The sequence below is a fragment of the Plectropomus leopardus genome, chromosome 1 (assembly GCF_026936395.1).
Source record: "Plectropomus leopardus strain MGB_pleo_1.0 chromosome 1, ASM2693639v1, whole genome shotgun sequence".
In the NCBI taxonomy this organism is placed as follows: domain Eukaryota; kingdom Metazoa; phylum Chordata; class Actinopteri; order Perciformes; family Serranidae; genus Plectropomus; species Plectropomus leopardus.
In genome coordinates, this window is record NC_142176.1 from 6497600 (window position 1) to 6520966 (window position 23367).

Here is a 23367-nt window from a genome sequence, read left to right on the forward strand (position 1 = left end):
AGGGACAATTCACCTGGAGGTCCAGCCACTCAGAGCTGTGCCTCTGTCTGGTGGCGTTTCCTGCTCCGCCGCTGGCGTCGCTTCTGGAGCGCTCCTGTCACCGTGTTCCTCGGTAATGTCATCATGTACTTCGCCTTCCTCTTCCTCTTCACCTACGTGCTCCTGCTGGACTTCCGCCCACCGCCACCTTTAGGCCCCGGAGCCCCGGAGATAATGCTGTACTTCTGGGTCTTCACCTTGGTGCTGGAGGAAATCCGACAGGTGACCAAAAAACAAAGCATTCAATCACATTGCAGTGCTTTTATAACTCTGTTTCATGTTTTTGAATACATTTGAAGTTAGATCCATGCGGCGCGACACCTTTTCTGAAGTGCTGTTATTAGATGTGTTTGCACGACAGCGTTCACGCCTGAAAAAGTCAGTCGTATGTGAGAAAGGAGGTGATGTGAATCACTACAATAAGCCCATTCTCTCTGGGGCTTTAAGGATTCATGAGCCTTTCACCTTTCTGCCTGACTCCCTTCCACTGAGCCAGGTCAGACAAGCATGATCCCTTATTGCACTGATCCCGTTGAGCCTTCCTCCCCTGGGCACAAAAGCCCCAGATGAGACGGGCCCTCACCTCTGTTCCCTCTGCTCGCTTTTTCAACACACATCTCAGAAGGTCCCTAAGCTCAACAGAGCTGTGGCGCAGGTTTCCAAATACAGAACCGCACTGCTACAGGCAGCTCCAGCATGCTATGGAGCCCAGGGGTGCATGCCTCCTGATAAAGGCAGGCGATGCCGCAGGGGCCCCTGTTCTCAGCATAAAACAATGTTAGAGACTGTAAGTTTACTAGCTTTTTAACTTCGATAGATGGGCTGACGAAGGCAGCTCACTCTCACAAAGTCGGGAAAAAACAATAAATTGCATGAACTGATATAAGCCGATAGCAATATATAGTGTGCCATTACATCAGACCTCACTGGTGTTCAGGCTGAGGATTTTCTCTCCTTTACATTGTCGTGCTAACAAGCTCGTATTACAGACAATTTGCATCATGTCAGTCTCTGAGAGATTTTGATAGTCCGCTGTTTCTTTATTATTTATATGGAATTGATCGCTGCCATCTATTTATTTGTTTACTTTAATGTTTTTATTATTTGTAAATTAACTAATATTTTTATTTTTGAACTTGTTATTGTTATTGTTATTGAACATAGGAGGAAAGGCTATGACCAAACTAGCAAGAACTGTCCCACAAACTGTCCCACAATTGCAATTATATATAGATATATAGTTTTGCATATACTAATAATGAAAATACTAATAATAATAATAATAATAATAATAATAATAATAATAATAATAATAATAATAATAATAATAATAATAATGATGATTGATTATAATAATGATTATAATGTTGTCCTTTGATAATAATCAAAGGACAACAATAATAAAAGTAAGTTTAAAAAATAATAATAATTAAAAAAACAAACTAACAAATAGTAACTAACTTAGGGTAAATAAATAGACAGAAGGAGCTGGCAGCCCTGGTCAAACGCCCTGACTGCACTTTTTAGGGTAATTCTTGAGCAAGTATTTTGTCATTATTTGGTAACATTTTGGCCTCTGTGGTAGGAAAGTCAAGGCTTACACACGTCTATCACTTTATGTAGTCAGTTATGTAATTTATCACTTTTAGGGTTACAGTTTGTGACCTGGAAGAGGGCATATTGAAAAAAAACTGTGGTTTAAAAAGGAGGAAAAGGTTTATTGACGCTCATTTACCTCTACAACAACTTGAACTATTAGGGTGTGAATACATTTTCATAGAAACTTAATGGTACCACACAACATAAATTTAAAAACAGATTTTTTTTCATTTCATAATGTTATTTGCTTTTACAAAAAAGACTCCCTTTATTTAATTTTTTTAATATAAATCGGATAAACATCAAGACTATAATCTGCTTCAGTAAAACTTGCCTGTTGTGTACATAATTAAACAAATATTTGCTTAAATATTTGCATCAGCCAAGATTTATTTGTTCGTATTTATTTATTTATTTTATTATTTTTTGTTTTATGCTTACATTCATTTTATCCTCTGGGCTTTTATTTTGATACATTTATTTAAATTCCTCCGTTATCTGTCTGTCTTTCTTCATTCTTCAGATTAAAATGGTACAATGACAAAAAAAGGAATTTGGAAAACAAAATTAGAACTTATTTTACTGTGGTTATTTTTCATATGTTTTGTTTTGGGGGTTTTTTAATCCAGAAAACAAAAATGAAAACAAGGCATTTTTTCTTGTTTTTTTATAAAATACTTTTTTTCTCTATTTTTTTAATTCTATTTTTATTTAAAAAACAGTTGAGCAGACTGACCATGAACTCTGTACAGTATATTTTCATTTCTGTTATGACAAAACGCAACTGTAACACAGATCACTTTCTACCAGAAATGACAGTGAGAATCAGTCTTTTTTTCAGTCTTCATTTGTTTGTTTTAGATTTTTCTACAATTTACAAGTATTTATGTCTTAAAGTAATGTATAAACTTTCTTTGATGACACAGAGCTTCTTCACAGATGAAGAGATGAACATCTTGAAGAAGTTCAAACTCTATGTGGAGGACAACTGGAACAAGTGTGACATGGTTGCCATCTCACTGTTTGTTGTTGGGGTTTCATGCAGGTAACTGACATTAAACGTCATTTATGACACTAAAGAAATGTAACATGTAATGCATCAGTGTGGAGGCTCTGGATGTGTTGTTGCGATGGCCTCAGCGAGAGTGTTAGAATAAAGCAATGACTGGAGAATCGATGAAACCACACAGTCAGTCTGTACGTCTGTTTTCTTTGATTCTGCAGGATGGCGAACAACACGTACGAGGCAGGAAGGACGGTTCTGGCGATTGACTTCATGGTGTTCACTCTACGTCTGATCCACATCTTTGCCATTCATAAACAACTCGGCCCCAAGATCATCATCGTGGAAAGAATGGTACACAAAACGCTGTGAATCTAAACTCTAATTCTGAACATTTTAAGCGTTGATGTTCATGGTCACAGATGAAGACTGTGCAGAGCTTCTGCAGCTCATTTAGAAGATGACAATGTTTCCTCTTTACAGATGAAGGACGTTTTCTTCTTCCTTTTCTTCCTGAGCGTGTGGATGATTGCGTACGGTGTCGCCACTCAGGCTCTTCTCCACCCCAATGACCCAAGGATTGACTGGGTGTTTCGCAGAGCCCTGTACCGCCCCTACCTGCACATTTTTGGCCAGATCCCCTTAGAGGAAATAGATGGTAAAAAAAAATGACAGTAGATGCAAACATCTGTATTTATTCAGTGTAAAGAAGATGCAACTTTTACGTGTGTATTTATCCATAAACATGTACCCTGTGACTGTTTTTATCATGTTTCATGTCAGTTAGTTAGTGTTAAACGCAGTATTACACAGAGTACTCTGAGGGGCACAGGCACAAGGGTGATAAAAACATTTTTTACTGTTAAAAACTTTGCAAAAACACAAATCAATTTTGGTTAAGATTTCCTCTGATAAGGGGGTTTGTGTGCCTAACAAGCTTGTTAAAAAAAGAACAATAAAATGATATATATATTTTTTTAAAAGTATTTAAAAAGTGAGAAGAAGAAAAAGATGTAATATAGTTAATGATAAAACAGTGGGTAGAAGTGTGGAAAAATAAAAGGTAGATAAGACTATAAATAATTTTCTGTTTAAAGGAGAGTTCCAGAGAGCGGAGAAAAATCTATATTAATAAAAAAAAAAAAAAAAAGATGATGGTTGCAAAGCAAGTGTCATCTTCCAGTTCTGCAGATATCTGCAAAAAAATAGATAAATAAAATAAATTAAGTCACAAAATAATATTGTTAAAAAAACGGTGAAAACTAACTAAACTTTTTCCAGATAAGCTAATCTAAATGTTTCATATGTAAAAAAATCACCTCAATCACTGTGCATCATGTATATGCACTAAATCAACATCTGTTTTTATGTTACAAGACAATGGTACATTTTAACCATTTATTCAGTCAGGGATGTTTCCTGTTGGCCTCAATGTTTGTCTTCTAATCTAATTTTTTTTGTTCTTTCATGAAATGGAGCACAGCTGCTCGCATGCCTGAAATTAACTGCACCAATGACTCAGAGGAGATTATCATGGGCCTGCGGCCGCCATGTCCCAACATCTACGCCAACTGGCTGGTCATCCTGCTGCTGGTTATCTTCCTTCTTGTCACCAATGTCCTGCTGCTAAATCTGCTCATCGCCATGTTCAGGTCAGAGGCTGGAAACCCAGACAGCCCTCCGTATGTTTGTCTGCCTGATGACATGAGATCACATATGCTAGGAACTTCTTTGTAGTTTTTAAAAAATTAAGATTTTATTGGCTGTTTATGCCTCTGCCCTGAAGGCATCATGTCTGTCTGTCTGTCCCATTCTCATGAATGCAGGGAATTTATTCAAATTTAGCACACATGTCCACTTTGAATCAAAGACAAACTGGCTACATTTGGTGGTCAAAGGTCACTGTGACTTTGCATGCATCCCATTCGTGTGAACGTGATATCTGAAAAACGACTTGAGGGAATCTCTTTTTTTGATAGGACAGCTTTAACCCTCATAGGTACGCAACACCAAAGAGGGTTTTTTGGTCATAAAATAGACAAAGTAAACATAATTTAAATAATTTAGCAGAAATTAGTTAAAAAATTACAAGAAAATTACCTGACAGTAAGCTAAAAGAAAAAGAAAGAAAGAAATTGAAGAAAGTGCTAAAAAATGTATATATCTATTTATTTCTGTTACTTAATGTTGATAATATAATCATAACAATGATAAATGTGGTTTTCTGGTCATTTTTTCTAGTTTCTTGATAATATCTATAAATACTCCCCATCTCATTTCCATGTCAAGGGATTAAAATGGCCTCCAGACACTTGTGTTACAATTTAAACAGTTGTGTTGGAGTTTTTAGGGCCCAGGCTCTTTTTTAAAGTATTGCAACATAATTGAGGATGCATTTTGTGAGTGGAAATGGCAAAAAATGTAACCTACAGGCAACATGGTACTATAGAGGGTTAAGTGTGAAACGGGGAGAGAGGGGATGACATGCAGCAGAGAGCCGTGGGCTGGAATTGAACCCACAGCTGCTGCAGCAAGGACGAAGCCTCTGGTGCCTCTTCAAACGCTAATTATGACAGTATTTTAGACTTACGTCTAAAAGGATATAATGCTGAGGTGATGACATTATATATCCAAAATGTCAAAGATCAGCTTCACTGTGACATCATTATGTTCTGCAAAAAAACCCAACTTTTCTGGCTGTTATCCAACATCATAATTCAGGAGGAGAAGGGGAGAGATACGTGTCCATCAAGAGAAAATCATTTACACTATTAGAGGGTCCAGCAGAATATTCTTTGCCATTTAGCAACCATTTGTTTTCCTTTAATTATATATTTTTAAGTACTTTCTGCAGGTCATTTACATGTGGTTTGTTTTCTTTAAGTGTCTTATTCTTTTTTCTTTTTTTTTTTAAATTTTTTTTTTTAAATTACTATTGTAATATCTATTTATTTATTTTTGTTTTTTATTAGTTACTCTTTAAACCTTGTTTCATTGTTGTTATTTAAAACTTAACCAAAAAAAAAAAAAAAAAAGATACTAAATTGGTGACACAAATCTTGAAATTGTGCTGATTGTTTAAATCTTCTGTGCTGCTGGGGGGAAGATGTGTGTCTAACATCCATGTTTTCACCGACATTGATGTAAACTGAAACTGCAACTCAACTGGTGCATAAATGCAAACAACTGCTCGGCCGTATTTGTAGTTATTTGTTTTTTTCTTCTATTTGCAGCTACACCTTCCAGGTGGTGCAGGGAAACACCGACATCTTCTGGAAGTTCCAGAGATACAACCTGATTGTGGAGTACCACAGTCGTCCAGCGCTGGCCCCACCCTTCATCATCATCAGCCACCTCTCTCAGCTCCTCCTCAGCCTCGTCAAACAGCCTGCGTCCAAGCAGGAGCATCTCGGTATGAGGGTTATATTTGCATCATGTCTCCATATTTCCATTAGGAACTATTAAGCCATTCTACTTTATTTTAGACAGAAATGACTGAAATAGTTCAATGTGGCTTATCTGGCTAAATTCAAATTAAATTAAATACTGAAAAACAAACTGTGCTTATCTCTGTCCCTCACCTGCTGTATCCATGGAAATTGCCTGTTGGTTAATTAGAAATTGGGCTGCTACGGTGTGTGTGTGTGTGTGTGTGTTTTGTCAGAGAGGGAGCTGCCGGCGGGGCTAGACCAGAGGCTAATAACATGGGAGACGGTGCAGAAAGAGAACTACCTGGCCAAACTGGAGCGCCAGCATTGGGAGAGCAGTGAGGAGAGACTCAAGAGCACCTCTTCAAAGTAATTGTTAATTTGCATAATTTAAAAGAAATTGTGAACTGCCATTTAATGCTCTTCTGCCCCCTAGTGGTAAAAAAAATGACAGTTGCAACACTGAATATTACATTTAATTGTTTGCGATTAAGAGTTCAGAGCTTGCTGAGGATTGTCGGAGGGTTCAAGGACCAAGAGAAAAGACTGACATCCATGGAGGCTCAGGTAAACCTGCAAAAGTGACCTAAACATCATCATGTGAAACATTGTCAAGTTACATTTTCCTAAACTTATTGACAAGGGGCCCCTGGGCTTAGAAATGCCAAGGGCCCCACCACCTCTCCCACATAGAAGCAAGACACACAGACCTTGTGGTGGGTTTTTTTGTGGTTTTGTGTCTCTTTGTGGTTGTTTTGTGTCTTCTGGGGGTAATATTATATCTTTTTGTTAGTGGATTTGTGTCTATGTTGCTTTGTGGGGGTTTTCTTTGTCTCTTTGAGGTAAATTTGTGTCTTACTGAGATATTTTTGTGTCTCTTTGTTGTCATTTTTTTGTTCTTTTGTGCTTGTTTTGCCTCTTTTTTGTGGTTTTGTGTTACTGTGGTCATTTTGTGTCTTTGAGGTAATTTTGTTTTTTTGTAAATTTGTTTGTTTTTTTGTGTCTCTTTTTGTTGTTTTGTGTCTTTTTTTAGTCACTTGGGTCTCTGGGGTAAATGTGTGTCTTATCCAGGTAATTTTGTTTGTCTTAGAGGTAATTGTGTGCCTTTATGGGCCTTTAGTGTGCTTTTGTGCTCGTTTTGCCTGTTTTTTGTAGTTGCATCTTTGCAGTTTCTTTGCATCTCTTTGGTCTTGTTGTGTCCCATTGTGGTTGTTTTCTGTATCTTTCAGGCAATTTTGTGTCTCTTTTTGTCCTTTAGTGTCACTTTGTAGCCCTTTTGTGTCTCCTTATGGTGTACGGTCTTTTCGTGCCTCTTTGTGGTCATTTTGTGTCTCATTGTTTGTCTTTGAGGTTATTTTGTGTCCTTTTTCTTTAGTAATTTTGTGTCTCTTTTTGTTGTTTTGTGTCTTTTTTTGTCTGCCTTTTTGGTCCTTTAGTGTCCCTTTGTGCTTGTTTTGCCTGATAGTTTGCCTAACCCTCAGTCATCTCTGGTTTTGTCTCCAGGTCAGATATTGTGGAGAGGTGTTGTCCTGGATGGCCGAGTGCTTCGCTCAAAGCACGCTCAAGTGCGGCAAAGAAGCTCCAAGAGCTCCAAGTGAGTCTGAAATGTGAAACAGGAAAAATTAGTCACAATTGATACATTTAAAAAAAGCAATTCTATTAAAAAAAAAGTACATGTATTTTTATTTACTTTAATATAAATATATATATTGTCTGACATGAAATTTCAGCGTCTCTCTCAAGCTGCAAGGCAGGCGGCACTTCGGACGCACCTCAAAGTCAACCAGAGAAAGAAGTCAAACAAGAAGCGGCTGAAGCCAAACCAGGTCTATCAGGATATGGAGCCAACAAAAAATTTCCTTACATTGATGAATAACAGTAATTGGTAGTAAACAGACAGCTATTTATAATGCTATATTTAAGATTTTTAGACTAGTTTGAGGTATGTGATGGTGTAATTACAACATTGATTTGGACTTTAAATTCCTAAAATTATGTTGGGTGTATTTACAGACGTCTCACTGGTTACTGAGTGTTGATGCAGAGAAGTTTGTTGTTTGTATCTTAAAACAAATTAATCCTTTCATCCTTTTTGCAAATTAAGCTATTGAGTTTAAAAGATTTACAAAATCATAATCCTCTGAAAATGCTGACATGAAAAAAAAGTCAGCATTTCAGAAGAAATTATTATTGCATATACAAGAGCCAAAAGTATAAAACACTAGTTTATTGGTTTAAATTTGAAAAAAAAAAAAAAATCTTAGACTACTGTGGCAGTAAGTTTAACCCCTTGATACCTGAGCAAATTGGTTGAAACGCTGGCAGAAGGCAACGAGCAACGAATGAAAAAATGACCCAAAAAATAGCAAATAATTAGTAAATTGTACAATAAAATTACCTGAATGAATAAATAATTAAATAAAATAAATAAATAAAATAATAAGACACTTAAAGAAAACAAACTACATGTAAATGACCCGGGAAAAGTACTTAAAAAATACATAATAATATATATATTCTGTGTCTTTTTTATTTTTTTCCCTAGCTTTTTAAAAATATTTTTGTAAATTTACTAACCTCTTGCAATTTAAGGAACATTTCTTACCAAGTTGCTCATTGCATTTTTTTCTGATGTTTTTTAAAAGAAATCAAACCAATTTGCTCCGGGTTCAAAAGTTTAAATACTTCCAAAAGGCGTCTGAAAGTAGCACAAGAGATTTCAAAGGTTTAAGTGACTTTAGCTTTAATTTGAGGCTATTTTCGTCAGTGTTGAATCATAAACTAAAATTCATGGAAAACAAACAACAAACAACAGACAAACTCATTCAGTTTTTAACAGTGATCGTTTTTTAAGACAGTCAAATCATTTTGAATGGCATCGGAACAATATAATGTTGCATATGGAGAAACAAACACATAAAATACAATATATTCATCATGAAAAGGCTTCACAGGTAGCATGTTGGTTTAAAGTAAAGACACTGAACCATGCTTTGGATTTCTGTAAACTATTGAAATATCTTTCAAGGTCACACAAGGTAGGAATTTGTGAAAAAGGCACCTAAAGTTTGTCAGTGACAATCTACGTAACTGTAATATATTAAAATCTACAGCGGGGGTGAAACTGTCAGTTTTTGTTGATTATGTCAAAGTACACTCTTAAAAGTTCACTCAAAAGCACTGAAGTATGAAATGCTGAATTCGCACATAAATGTGTTTGATATTCCTAATCATTACATTGACCTTAATTAACCCTTTGAAACCTAAGACAATTGTTTTAATTTCTTTTAAAAACAGGGTGGCAAGGCATAGCTCAAAAATTAGCCAAAGATTTGTAAAAATGCTACAAGAAAATGACCTGAAAATAATCAAAAAAGACCAAAAACAAACAAGGAAATGAGTGCTGAAATAAAATAAATATATATATATATATATATATATATTTATAATTTATAAATTATATTATTTTTTTTCAGTAACATAATTTAATATTTAAAAGTATAAAGTTATTATAATTATAAATCTAGTTTTCTAGACAAAAAAGATGAAGATGATGATGATAATTTGAAGAAAGGGATAACCCTTTCTTCAAATTATCATCTTTTTTTTTTTTTTAACAATTTTTTAGGTAAAAGTTCTTGTTAGTTTTGGAACATGTTGGTTATTGCCTTTTTCCCCTATGATTTCAAAAGAAATCAAACCAATTTCCATACTTTTTGTAAATGCATCCCAATGCAGCACAAGAAAACTGATGTCCTTCCAGATTTCAGAGGGTTACAACGAGTTCCCACACATTCCCAATGTATGAAACAAAGATTGCTAAAAGTCAAAAATGCAGGACAATTTAAAGCAGTAGTGATGAGAGGTGGATATTGAGGGGAGTTGCATTCCTGGAAGTTGCAGCAAGGACTACAATCCATCATGGCATCCACTAAAAAAACTACAAGACCCACAGTAAGCAAGAAGGTCACTCAGGACAATGATTGCTGCCCAGCTGAAACAGATCAGCTGATGTGGTGGACGATTGAGACAAACAGAGAACAGTTTTTGGTTGTGACAGTGAATTAGATATTTGATTTACAGACTTGTTTTTGATTAGTTTAACTAAATGAAATCCTGTTAAAGAGACTGAATGCACTGAATTTTAGTTGGATAGCAGCTGTCTTCATTTCCTGCACCCACACCTCCAGAGCTCAGAGAAAAAAACATCACAGAAGGTACGGAAACTCTGTGATTCATCACCCTACATGTTAAATCACACTGTCATCATTTTATTTTTCTCACATTCAAACTCTAGAGACGGAGCACAGGGAAAAATTAAGGAACATACGAGACAGTCACCAAAATGTTCAGAAAATGAACTTGTCATTATGTTAGATTACACAGAAGAAGATTACTGTCACTATTGATTCTACAACAAACAACAAAATTCTGTGACTTTTCAAAAACTTTCAAAGATTTCACTACTTTAATGATTTCTCAGGCCTGGAAAATGAGATTGTGAAATTAAATTGCTTTTCCAGAACTTTTGAGAATTTCACTTAATCCATGTGTTTGGCTTGGAAAATTAGATTTTAAAATTCCATGACTTTTACCACACACTCACAGATATTACAACACCCATGACTTTCCCAGGCCTGGAAAACAAAATTGTTGAAGTCAAAGACTTTTCCAAAACTTTTAAGGATCTTACTAATTCCCAGGCCTGGATAACAATGTTGTGAAATTTCATGACTGATTCCATCCAAAAACTTTCAAGGATTTCACTAACTCCATGACTTTCAAAGGTCTGGAATACGAAATTGTGAAATTCTATAATTTTTCCAAAAGTTTTGAGTATTTTACTAATTCCATGACTTTCCCTGGGCTGGGAAATGAGATTGTGAAATTCCACAACTTTTCCAAAACTTTTGTGTTTTTTTTTTTTATTACATTCATGACTTTTCCAGGCCTGAAATTAGATTGTGAAATTGCATGACTTTTATAAAACATTAGAGGATTTTACTATGTCCATGACTTTGTAAGGACTGGAAAACAAGATTGAGATATTCAATGACTTTTCCAGGCATTCCATTTCCGTAGGAATGCTGTTACCCCGTGGAGCTTTCGTGTAACGAGTTTCAGTGTTTCTTATCAAAACAGACTGTGTGTCCTCAGTATCCAACAAATGTGTCAAACACATTTTCTGCCTCATAAAACATTTGCAAACAAGTCTTTTGAATAATTTTCATTTCCAAATATCCAGTCTTCTTCTTTACCATTTTCTGTAACATTATAGAGTCGCTCGCCATGTTTCTGCCACCAAATATCCAGTGTAAGACCACAAAGCCCAAGTATGTCACACAGCCCTCCTTTTGTTTGATGGACAAGGTCAGACGTGTTTCTTTTTGCTTGACTGCTGCTTTGTCTCCTCCAGCTGACATAAAAATAATACTGTAATCCAAGAAAAAACAGTTTTTTCCAATGAAAGTTGCTCAGATGGTGAAAACACAGAAAACATTTCCTCAGGTTTCCATGTTTTTGGATGCATTGGACTTGCACATTAATATCCACGTTTGGCTGAGCTACTAACTCTCTGCACACATAAATGGCCTCAAAAAATGTTTTTAGTACCTCCATGATTTCCCAGACCAGGCCCAGGAAAATGAGATTGTAAAATACAATGACTTTTCCAAAACTTTTTAAGATTTCAATATTCATTGACTTAACCAGGCCTGGAGAACTAGATTTTAAACGTCCATGACTTTTCCCACACATTCATAGATATTACTACTTCCATGACTTCCCCAGGCCTGGAAAACAAAACAGTGAAATTCCATAACTTTTCCAAAAGTTGAGAATTTTACTCATTCCATGACTTCCCCAGGCTTGAAAAACAAGCTGTAAAATGCTGTGACTTCTCCAAAACCTTTAAGGATTTCACTGATACCATGACTTTTCCAGATCTGGAAAACAGGATTGTGAAATTTCAGGACTTTTCCCACACTTTCATGGATATTATTAATTTCATGACTTTCCCAGGCCTGGAAAAAGTCAGTGTACACTTCCATGACTTTTCCAAAAACTTTGAAGGATATAACTAACCTCATGACTTTCACAGGCCTGGAAAACACAACTGTGAAATTCCATAACTTTTTCAAAAGTTTTGAGGATTTTACTAATTCCATGACTTTCCAAGGACTAGAAAGCAAGATTGTGATATTCCAAGACTTTTCCAAAACTTTCCAGGATTTTACTCATTCAGGCATGAATAAGGTGTTGTTGGAGCTCTCCCAGATGTTTTTTTTGGGAGGAGGGGGGAGGTGGACTCAGGTCTCAAATTTAAGTTGTTGATGTTTGTATTGATTGTTTTACAGTCATTTCCTTTACATGATAAGGTCTGGGGAAAATGTGTTTTGGGGCCGCAGCACGTCACTTGACTCCTGACTGTGGCCATGACAACTAAATTGCTTCACCGCCCAGCGCCGCTCCTGCACGATTACTTCCACCTGTTTGCCTTTTTCTTTATTTTTATAGCTTGTTGAGAGCGTCGTAGAGAATGTGTGACTCATCACTCACATGCCTCATACATATGGAAGATTATACTAGTAGAGGATTAGGTGAAAAAAAATAATTACAATGGTAATCTGCTTGTAAAAACATCTGCTCTAGTCGTCAAAAACTCTGCAGGGTAACAGTGCCGACTCCAATAATTTAAATAAAAGTCTTATTCAGTAATATTCAGTCTGCAGGCAGCAAGTGCACATCTTACACTGCTGATGTTGAGCTGATTAAACATTATTTGCTACTTATTGACTTTGAGGCTTGCTGAATGTTGGTACCTTGTGGATGAGTACATACATTGCATATATATACTAAAAGAATTGTGCTGTTATAGATTTATTGAAACAAAAATCACATTTTAAAATGGGTAAACAAATAAATACTAGCATGCTTGCGGTCTAAATTTTATATGGGTGTGAACTCAATTTTCCTCCTCCTAATGTCCAGTAATTAACCCTTTGAAACCAAATGCTCTTGATGTTTTTTAAATGCATGGGAAGAAGGCAATGAAAGAAGAAATACATTTTAAAAATTAGCAAGAAAATGAGTAAAAATACAAGAAAATTACCTGCAGATTAGAAAAAAAGAAAAAAACAAATTATCATTTAATTATTATTATTATAATAAATTATTATGATAAATTATCTGGAAAAAATGCTTGAAAAAAATCTAAAACATAATATAAAAGATGGAATTGTGATAATGATAAATATAGCTTTTCCCTGCTTTTTTCTTTTTTTTAAATAATTTTCTTAATTTACAAATTTCTTGCAATTTGTGGAACATTTCTTACCAAGTTGCTCAATGACTTTTTCCCATGTTTTTTTAAGAAATCAAACAAATTTGCTCACAATACTTGTGAAAGGCATCTGAAAGCAGCACAAAACAGTGATTTTGCTCCAGTTTTCAAAGGGTTAATATGAACTGAGCCATATCTAAACACTGGGACATGTACTTGTTGACATTCCTGCATGATGATGACAATGATCCTAGATCTGAGCTTGGCTTTAGTCCCTTGAAACTGAGGCCTCGTGTCCTCTGGGCTGCACCGCCGGACCCTCGCGGTGACATGAACTGTCAAAACGCGGCGTCACCTCGCAGCGGATGAGTAGAGTGTCGTCTTTGATAAATGCCCTCTGACTCAGCTGATGCAGGTGCAGAAAGGTGACATAGCCGAATCCTTTGGGGTTGCGCTGGATGGTGGGCTTCTGGAAAGCTTGCAGGTCGGGTTTAGTCTCCATCACCTCCATGTGGTGCTGACCCTCGAGGCCTTGGTCTAGGATGGCGAGGCGGATGGTGCCCTGGAACGGCCACGTCAGCTGCCCGTCATAGGCTCCCTGCATGGTGTGGACGAAGAGGGAGATGAAGTTGGAGCAGCGTGGGGCGTTGGGGGTCTGCAGGTGTAAGCGCAGGCACAGCTTGTAGCCTGGACGGCCCGTGTAGAAGCCGGGGCTGTGCTCAACTACCGGCATGCCTGCCTCTTGGCTCCGCATGTGAGCAGAGAAACCTTTGAGGCGCCAGATGAAGATGCCTTGACAGTGCTGGGCCTCCAGCTCCTTCACTGTGTCCTCCAGCATCGACACTCTACGCCGGAGCTCCGCAAGATGGCCGGCCTGTGGAAAAGATAAGAGGCTAGTTTCAGATTACAAAGGCTTACACATGTCTGCACAGGAGTCATAGGAGGCGATTTCCATTACAGCTTTGCACAAAACCTACGCAAAATGCACAGAGGAGTTGACCTTCTGGATATAAAACGTCATCATGTGGACATTTGTGTTAAAATTTGTCAGAATTAACGTCTGAATTCTTGAGTTATAGCCAAAAAGGTGTTTTCTGGGGTCAGTGACCTTGACCTTTGGCCTCCAAAACCTAATCAGTTCAGCTGATTCATTCGTCACTGTGGATGTTCATGCCAAATTTCAGGAAATTCCCTCATGGCCTTCTTGAGATATCACATTTACAAGAATGAGACAGACACAAGGTCACTGTGACCTTCAACCCCCAAAATCTAATCAGTTCTTTGGTGTGTCCATATGGATGTCGACTTGAAGAAATTCCCTCGGAGAGATATCACGTTTATAAGACTGGGACAGACAGAGGATTACTGTGACCTTGGTTCTTTTTTTTCCCCCAATACAGGGTTTTTTTGGGGGGGATTTTTGCTTAGTTGATGCGAGAGTCTAAGGACAGTTGGATGCTGTGTGCTGTAAAACCCTCTGAGGCAAAATGTAATTTGTGAAAATGGGCTTTATAAATGAAATTGACATGACTTGATTTTTGAACACCAAATCTAATCAGTTTATCGTTCTCTTCTTGTGTTTTTTAGATATTGTGTTTACAAGAACGAGAGAGACACAAGCTCACAGCATCGCTGAGTCTGAGCGGACATTTGTGCCGAATTTAACTTAAGTCCATCAGTGCATTCTTGTGATATCACATTCGTGTGAATGTGACGGATGGACAACTCAAACATTATGCCTCCGGCCACGGTGTACAAATATAACTATCTAGTAAAGGCATGGCTAAAACAAGCTGTTTTTCTAGACAGCAAGTTTTACCTCTCCTTTGTATCTATCTCCTAATTCACACTTTCTCCCAAAACACTTGGATCTAAAAAAACCTAAAAGAACAAAATATAGGAGTATCACTTCATGTACAACCATTAAGCACTGAGCACCAAACCAGTCTAACGCTCGACTCTTCTGCTTGTTTTTGTCTTCTAAAAGTTACCAACTAGCTCTGCATTCATTCATGTTGAATGTTACTGCACTGTCTCATGCAGACGAAATAAGTCAAAGACATGAAAAGGGCATTTAGCCAAGCAATATGTTTTACAAAATGACTGTGTATACATATAGTTGTACTTATAGACATCCTTTACCTGCGTTTCCTTTAAGATGATGAGCTCACGCAGCTGGTGATCCTGCCTGACCAGCCGAGCATCCATCTCCCTGATCCTCTGCATCTCCTCACTCGGCTGATTTGGGGCAGAGTTGCTGCTGCAGCTCACAGCTGTTCTGGGCCCGCTGCAGGTCGATACTGATGCCGCAGCTCCCTGATCCTCAGAGGAAACCGAAGGTCCTAGCGCCCACAGGGATTTGGGTGTGGTGCCGTTAAGGCTGAGGCCACGCAGGAACTCGGCCATGTAGCGCATGTGCATCTGTGTGAACTCCTGCATGTGCTGAGCCAAGTTGTGGCGCTGCATCTGCAGAAGCAAACACATTTCTATTTGTGACATCTGGTCTGAAAGGCTGATAGGACTAACAGTCCTGTAACCGAGCAGGCTCTCAAAGCATGTTCTGTAAAGGCACCCCAAGTGTAAATTTTGTGTTTATGTTAGCTCCAAATTCTGTTAAGCAAAACAATTTAATTAGATAAGTCATTATTTGAATACTTTAACAAAACATTTCAGAAAACTGGGGAAATTTCATGATGGTATCTACTAGTTCAAAAATGTACCATTTTTACCTGGGTTGTCTCCCCTTAATAGTGTGTAGAAGATTTGAGTTTGATCACTTACCCTTTCCTTGCATCCAAAGGTGCTAAAGTTACAGGCAATGGGTGCTTTTGGGCAATCTGTATCACAATGAGATTCCATCTGAAAACAAAGACATCATCAACTTAGCTTCATTAACAGCCAAGTGTTCAAATGTGGATTTGAATGATGAACAATAAGGAATTCTAACCAGGACAAGTTCCAGCTGCTTACAATCAGCAAAGCTCACTGCTATATGCTTCTAGGTCCCTCTAAATCTTACACACTGTCCCTTTAAATGTCATCATTAGCCCCTGCAGAAGTGGTGGGTATCCAGATGATAACATGTGCTCTGACTGGGTGTGAAATGGTTCCTCATTGTTCAAATTTAAGAGAAGTTCATGTTACAGAAGTTACCTTTAGTGATTAACAACATTTTGCCTTTTTTTCCGTTGCAGACTTTGTATAACTCACCTGGTCTCTGATGAGATCCATCTCACAGTACTGGCACTTCACACTGGCAAAGGGACACTGCTGCTCGTGAAGCTGGAGGAGCAACCAAACCAGAGAGTAAGGGGACAAAATCCTCACTGATACACCATGCAGCTGTCACAATTACCCAAGTGAGTCCACACTACCTCTCTCTCTTCATAAACAAAGTGTGCCACACAGTCTGGACAGGACACCGGTCTCCTTTGGCACTCAACAGTTGTGTGCTCCTCGAGGTGGCTAATTCTCACAGACTGCTGGCACTGTGGGCAAGGCACCGTGGCAAACTGACACTGTGCCAAATGATTCTGGGAAAGTAAGACATCGAAACAATACGGTTAATTTTATTCTGTTGTAGGGCAGCAGTGGTTCTGACTGTCCACAGCAGAGAAAGATGTTGTTCTTTGCTTGGCACCTAACACATCTTAATATGCCATAAGGACTCGTGGTGTGAGGAAATGCTGGAACAGGAAGAGTTTGTACTGACAATGATGGTGTTGACAGGGGAAGAGGAAAGCTGAGCTGCCAATTTCTTACTTTTGCCAGTTTTTCCACTACCCTATTTTATTAAGGCAGTTCTTTATTTTGTAAAAGGCAAGGTTCGTCTTGAAATAAATTAAAAAAATATAAATTTTCTTCTTACCTGTTGTGTTACTTATCAGTCTAGATTGTTTTGGTGTCAGTTGCAGAGTGTTGCAGATATCAGCTGTAGAGATTTCTGCCTTCTCTCCAATACAATGGAACTGGATGGCACTTGGCTTGTGGTGCTCAAAGGTCCAAAAAACTATATTTGAAAAACTCTTTCCAGAAATAATGACTTGGTCACTCGAGATAAACCTCAGATCTTGTTGTGAGTAGTTTCATGTAGGAACTATTTTCTTTCGGATTACACCTGCCAACCATATCATCACGTGGAAGGAGGAGTGCATCTACTCACGAACGAGAGCTAACGCATAATGTAAACATTAATGGCGTTCTACTCCTCAGCTTAGTGGTGTTAGGTGAGCTAGCAGTAGATGCACATGTCCTTCACTGAGATTTAAAATCTCTTTTCCAACAGAGCAGCATAAACACTGTTTCAAAGATAAAAAAAAACACAAGCAGACCGAACTGTTACACCACAAAGAGCAAGCACAAATTCCAGTTAAAATGCAGCACAAAAAAACAGTAAAATTCATACACATGAAATTGTCTGATATGATTTCAGTCAGAGCAATCACACTGAACAAAGGTGTTATGTTGCAGATCCTTTAAAACTAAATTAAATCCCCATAGTGCTCAGCTTAGACAATTTCAGGTCTTGTTAGTTATTCCAAGAAGAGGGGGCAGCATATTTAAAAGCTTTTGGTTTGCAAGCCTTAGGGACCAGCTTTAAGAAAATATTGTGCTGCTGGGTGTACTTTGGTAGAAAGAAAATAGTACAGTAGAAAGAAAGTAGTTCTTAAAAAAAGGTCTGTGGATTATCTCGAGTAACCATGTCGTCATTTCTGGAAAGAGACATTGCTGTTGAGTTTTGCAAACATATTTTTTGGTGCTTTGAGCACCACGGGCAAGTGTCATCTAGTTGCATTATCTTAAAGAGGCCGACATCTCTACAGCTGATATCTCCCAACACTCTGCAAGTCACACCCAAACAATGTAGATTGATGAAGAGCACTACAGATAAGAGGACAAATATGCATTTTTGATTTTGGGGTGAACTGTGCCTTCTAAAGCACAAGAGATGATGGTTTAACCATAAAGAAACACAAATGCATATTTTGTGATTGTTTATGGTTTATATGCAGTATAATGTTGCTTTTTAGCTGTTGTTGTTTTCATGTTCTTGGCTGAGCTGCAAAATCAGAGATGCTTGTCACTAAAATTCTCACCTCTAAATGTCTGAGCTCCATTTTCTCAGCACAACCAGCGTTTGGACAGCGAACAGTAAGCGACAGAATCTCCCGTTTGGCAAAGTTATCAGGAAACAACTGGTCTTCTGACAGTCTCTCATTGTCCACAGGGCACCTCTGTCCTGTGTCACTGTTTTGCAAGAGGAAGAACAGTAATAATTTAGGTAGCACATTGAGAATATCAGTTTCTGTGTGAGGCTTTACAGAAAAACTAATGTCAGTGAAAATATTGCATCATTTAGATGCACACTGAGAGCACATTTATTTTTTAAGAGCTGCACAAAAGTAGACATACCGAATGGACTTTTCAATGCAGTTCTTGCAGAAACGATGACCGCAGGGTGTTTGAATAGCATTCCTCAGAGCCATGAGGCAGATAGGGCACTCATATTTACTCTCTAGAGGAGGGTCAAACTCCACGTCATAGCCTTGGAGGGGGGCAGCGGCCTGGAGGCTACTGGCTGCGCTGCTGATGAAGGTGCCTGGGCTCTCTGAAGGGCTAAGAAGGGATTCCCGTTCTTTTTCCAGCATTGCTAACGCACAGCCGGACAGCTCTCCACCAACAGCTCCTTCATAGCTGTCCTCCTCCAAACTCCCCTTGTTGCTGTCGAAGCAAGCCATCTGTGGAGAGTGAGGAAAAAAGGGTAATCAAAGGGTGAAAATGGCAAAATAAATAAAACTTTCCAGGTTGGCTACAACAATTATTTCCTCTTCTAAAGTATGGGGTCAATACTTTAACAGTACTTGAGAAGAATTTTCTATTCAAGACAGCTGAAAAGGTTTTATATCACAGGATGGGATGTTGCAACTGTCATGCTAGCATTAAGAGTATCCTCCCTTCGCTATGGCCGTGTTGTACAGCAACACCTGAGCCAAAGGAAACAACAGGAAAGAGATGTAAGCAGCATGAAAAACGACAAGCCAAGGGCTCCCATTCTTCGCTGAAATTTACACCATTGGGCTACAGATATATGACACCGGACTTGTATCTCTCATTGCATCTTTCGAACTTCCTCACCTGGACCTGACCAACTCTTCAACTTCCCTCTTCTTTTAAAAGCCCCCCCAAAAAGAGAAAAAGAACTGAAAAGATAAATATTAGATCGAGGACAGCCAGGTTCTGTAACACTCATCAAGAGACTCCTGAACTCCACAACTTAAAGACACTCAATTTAATGTCATAAGAAGTTGGAATCAGATCATTTTTACTTTTTTTTTCTTAACTTACTCAAACACATAATTCAGTTAACAAATCATTTGGTAATTAGTTTAGTAGTTGCAGCTCTAATGTACATAACTGTACACGTCATAGTTAGTCTGAATGCTGCATCTTACTATAATTTGCATTATTTAATAAATGGTCTTTGATAATCGTTTGGTCTTGAAATGTTAAAATTTTTTTTTTAAGATTTCTTACACTAAGGCTCAGTGGGGTGAGGTTATGGCATCTTTAGGTTTTTATTTTTTTTATTTTTTGAGGTCACCAGTGCTGATGCCAACTAAATGGAAAAGCAATAATAACTAATATTCATATTTTGAGCTTCACAGTTTTCTTATTTATTTATCAGGATTTATACCACCTCCTCCAATGGTTTATGTTGGCTTATACATCTTTTACTTTCAGTCTAGAACAACATGTTACAAAAAAAAAATTATTATTGAAATCTTAATACCTCTGGTATTAATCTATTAAACTCTCCGTAAATGTTTTTTTTTCATGGATCTTATTTTATTCATATTTTTTAACTTACTTTTATTCCACTGAACCCCTTGGCATATTTTTTATTTTTCTATTACTCATCTATTTAGGTGCCTACATGTTACTATAGAATGATAGCATGTGTACAAGCCGAGCTGTCATCACGACATCACAAAGTATTTTACTTCCACTGTTATATAGTGATTTAAGACTGTACAATATATTTTGGAGGTGTCGAAACTGTAGTGCTAAAGTCTCGACATCTCCGCAATATGTTTTATTAGCTCGTCACCGGTGCTGTAAACTCCTGCTAACTGTAAGTAAAGCTAGTAAAGCTACACCTAGCCTATAATGGAAAGAAACTTTAAAGTAATTAGTTTAACTAACTAGCATTTCTCAACAGGTTCATAACTAAAGAGGCACCTTAGATAACACTGAGACGCCCTCAAAAATAATTTCATACATTCTTGCTTTGAATACGATAGTTATGGCAATGTTGTCACTTGATGTAGGTAGTCATGCCCCTGAATGCGGAACTGCAACTTTTGGCTCTAATCTGTGCTAAAAAAGAAGCGATTAAAAGAGGAGATACTGACCAAAAGCAGGTGCGGTAAACACGTATCCTCTTCGGCAACGACGGCATCAAAGTATTACGTCTATAAAAGCAAATTTTAATCTTATATAGCACCCACCTTCGCTTTGAAAACGTCTCCGACTTTTCGTTTCTACAGAATTTCCTGTTTTCTTTTCCCGACGTCATCGGTGATGACCTGTTGCCAGATGCGCGTGCCGCGGACGTTAGCGCCCCCGCGTGGCCGGAGGCTGCTCGCGCGCTGCCTCAGAGCAAAATGAGACAGAAAAATGGCGGACCTCAGGAAAATCTGTCCTGAGTCTTTGCCCTGTCGTGTCAACTATTCACCGAAAACGTCATTTCAGGGGAAGATTTTCATCCTTCTCTGCATACTGATAGTGGACTCCGGAGGAGCTACGACCCACTGGGTTGTCACGGAGGATGGAAAAATTCAACAACAAGTATGACAGTTAACGCTTGCTCATTGACCTGCTAACGTTAGGTGGCTAGCCCGTAAAGCTATATTCGTTAGCATTAACGGTAATGTTTTTTTTCATGTGGTTAACTAATGTAATTCAAGTCATTCATTTGACGCCAAAAAGCCTTGTTTGCCACCTTCAGTAGCGTTACATTCAGCGATAAAGTAACATTACAATTATTTTGTTTTGCTAACTAGGTTAGCTTACATTAGCTACCTTAAACCTGGCGTTATCGTTAGGTGTTTGAGGTCAAGATGACCAGTGTATTATAGGCCTATGTCAACATCCGCGTTTGAAACAGCTCATTGATAATGCAAACGATAACGTTGATGTCTGTTGGTGGCAATTGTCAGTACACTGCCACCTTCATTTAGAGAGACAGACCGATTTAATGTTTATGTGAGGCGTTGGGACTTTAATAAGCTTAGTTTGCAATGTCTACATCTGTAAGTGGAATTGGATAGTCTGTTTCAAGTAAGGCTCAAAAGAACATGAACAAATGTATCTGTTCTGAAATGAAAACAACAATAGCTATACTTTTTACAGTCTAAAGTCAGTGGATAACAGTGTCAGTAATATACTATATGGTTTTTATGTTCTGATACACAGCTATAGCTGCACTGTAATTTTGATGATATATTTTATGTGTAAAGCTTACAATTCTTGGGAAATAAGAAAGAAAAATATGATATTTTAACCTAAAATAAACCTAACTATAGTGACTAAAATCCTAAAACTGTAGTTCCAGCACTCCAGTTCACCCCTCCTTTTTCATCAGCTTTACCAGATCCTTCAACATCACTGGAACAAGATGTAATAACATCAGAAAAAAAGTAAAACATGTACTAGGTTTGGGCATGGGCAGACATTGGGGCGTTGGGTTTTATAGATTGTTTCCAGCATGACTCAGAAGAACTTGAACAAATGTATCTGTTATGAAATATCAATAACTATGATAATTATATTTTACAGTCTAAAGTCACTGGATAACAGTGTGATATACTATATGGTTTCTATGTACTGATACACAGCTGTAGCTCCACTGTAATTGCGGTATTATTTTACGTGTAAAGCTGAAAGATTTTAGAACATTTCTTCATATATTGGTAATAATTGAGATTCAGACAACTTATGAATCCAACCAGGGGGAATTTTTTTGAACAGCTTGCCTTGAACACATACTATTACATATAGTAGACACAAAAATAGATGAGTAATACGTAAGAAAAAGTAATATTAGAATATGTCAAGGAGTTCAGTGGAATAAAGGAATTTTATAATCATCTTGATCCACTGTGTTTTTATATTAAGTAGTTTTTGAGAAACATAAAGATATACTGTATATCAGCATAAATGAAAGTACTTATTTAAAATTATATAGAGCTGTATGATTTCTTGCAAACACACTTGTGCATGTAAGTCTAATACTTCTAAAAAATCTTTTTATCTTATGTTTTATTCTATTTAAATTCACTATTTTATTCTTCCTTTACGCTAATTGTTTTGCACCAAAACACCAAGTCACATTCCTTGTATATGTAAATGAACTTGGCAATAAAATTAGATTTTGATTCTGGTTCTGATTCTGAATACGTTGAACAAAACCATATTTTTGCTGTAACACATTTAATTGATGAACTGTAAATGAAAGATGTCAGACTGACAGACTTTTACTAAACCATTATATTTGGTTTGGTTTGGGCATGGACAGGTTTTGGGGCTCTAATAAGCTGAGTTTGCAGTGTCTACATCTGTAATTAAATTTGAATAGACTTTCCTTGACATAATCCCTATGACTTAATCAGCTTTTTAATGTATTGTTTGTTAAATAATATTTGAGATGTGTACAATACTTACCAGACCTTACTGCACTGTTGTTGTTTTTGTTGTTGGTGTTGTTGTTGTAGGTTGACTCACCTTTGAATCTAAAGCATCCACATGACGTTGTGATCTTCATGAGGCAAGAGACTCGTGTAAACTACCTCAAGAAGCTGGAGGTGTGTGGGCTTCACTTTGTCCCCATCGTGTGCAATGACGTTATTCATGTGTTCCATGTGATGATTCTGGTTAACGTTTCTAATGACAGCGCTCCTTGCTGTCGGATTAATTTGTGCAGAAAGAAGATGTCTTTGATTTTTAAATTTGTAAAT

The 23367-nt window shown here is 37.5% G+C and overlaps 3 protein-coding genes across 7 annotated transcripts in view; 2 read left to right on the plus strand and 1 right to left on the minus strand.

Moving 5' to 3' along the window:
- trpm5 (transient receptor potential cation channel, subfamily M, member 5) overlaps positions 1–9193 on the plus strand; it is a 34541-nt gene extending 25348 nt beyond the window's left edge. Inside the window, exons 17-26 of the mRNA XM_088090276.1 lie at positions 3–261; positions 2565–2683; positions 2863–2995; positions 3125–3299; positions 4125–4293; positions 5875–6053; positions 6306–6438; positions 6564–6636; positions 7573–7663; positions 7800–9193. Of these exons, the coding sequence (XP_087946402.1) occupies positions 3–261; positions 2565–2683; positions 2863–2995; positions 3125–3299; positions 4125–4293; positions 5875–6053; positions 6306–6438; positions 6564–6636; positions 7573–7663; positions 7800–7945 (1477 nt within the window). The 3' untranslated portion in view covers positions 7946–9193. The remainder of the gene's footprint in view (positions 1–2; positions 262–2564; positions 2684–2862; positions 2996–3124; positions 3300–4124; positions 4294–5874; positions 6054–6305; positions 6439–6563; positions 6637–7572; positions 7664–7799) is intronic.
- On the minus strand, positions 8796–20922 carry traf6 (TNF receptor-associated factor 6). Of its 2 annotated transcripts, none has more exons than XM_088090545.1 (8): positions 20860–20922; positions 18764–19089; positions 18448–18598; positions 16726–16884; positions 16562–16633; positions 16133–16210; positions 15494–15817; positions 8796–14225 (listed from the first exon to the last, which is right to left on the minus strand). In XM_088090545.1, exons 2-8 carry the CDS (start codon positions 19087–19089, stop codon positions 13620–13622), a joined length of 1716 nt encoding a protein of 571 aa, XP_087946671.1. In that variant the 5' UTR covers positions 20860–20922; the 3' UTR covers positions 8796–13619. The 2 variants fall into 2 exon arrangements, with proteins under 2 accessions (XP_087946671.1, XP_042346622.1); XM_042490688.2 differs by having other exon boundaries at positions 20764–20910.
- Positions 10150–23367, plus strand: part of ttc17 (tetratricopeptide repeat domain 17) — a 36732-nt gene continuing 23514 nt past the window's right edge. For 2 of the 4 annotated variants that reach the window (XM_042490701.2, XM_042490709.2), the window contains exons 1-2: positions 20991–21199; positions 23125–23214. In XM_042490701.2, coding sequence (XP_042346635.2) covers positions 21029–21199; positions 23125–23214 — 261 coding nt within the window. In that variant the 5' untranslated portion in view covers positions 20991–21028. Of the gene's footprint in view, positions 10287–15509; positions 15691–16545; positions 16658–20990; positions 21200–23124; positions 23215–23367 lie in introns of those variants that run through there. The other 2 variants (XM_088090396.1, XM_088090438.1) reach the window with 2 other exon arrangements.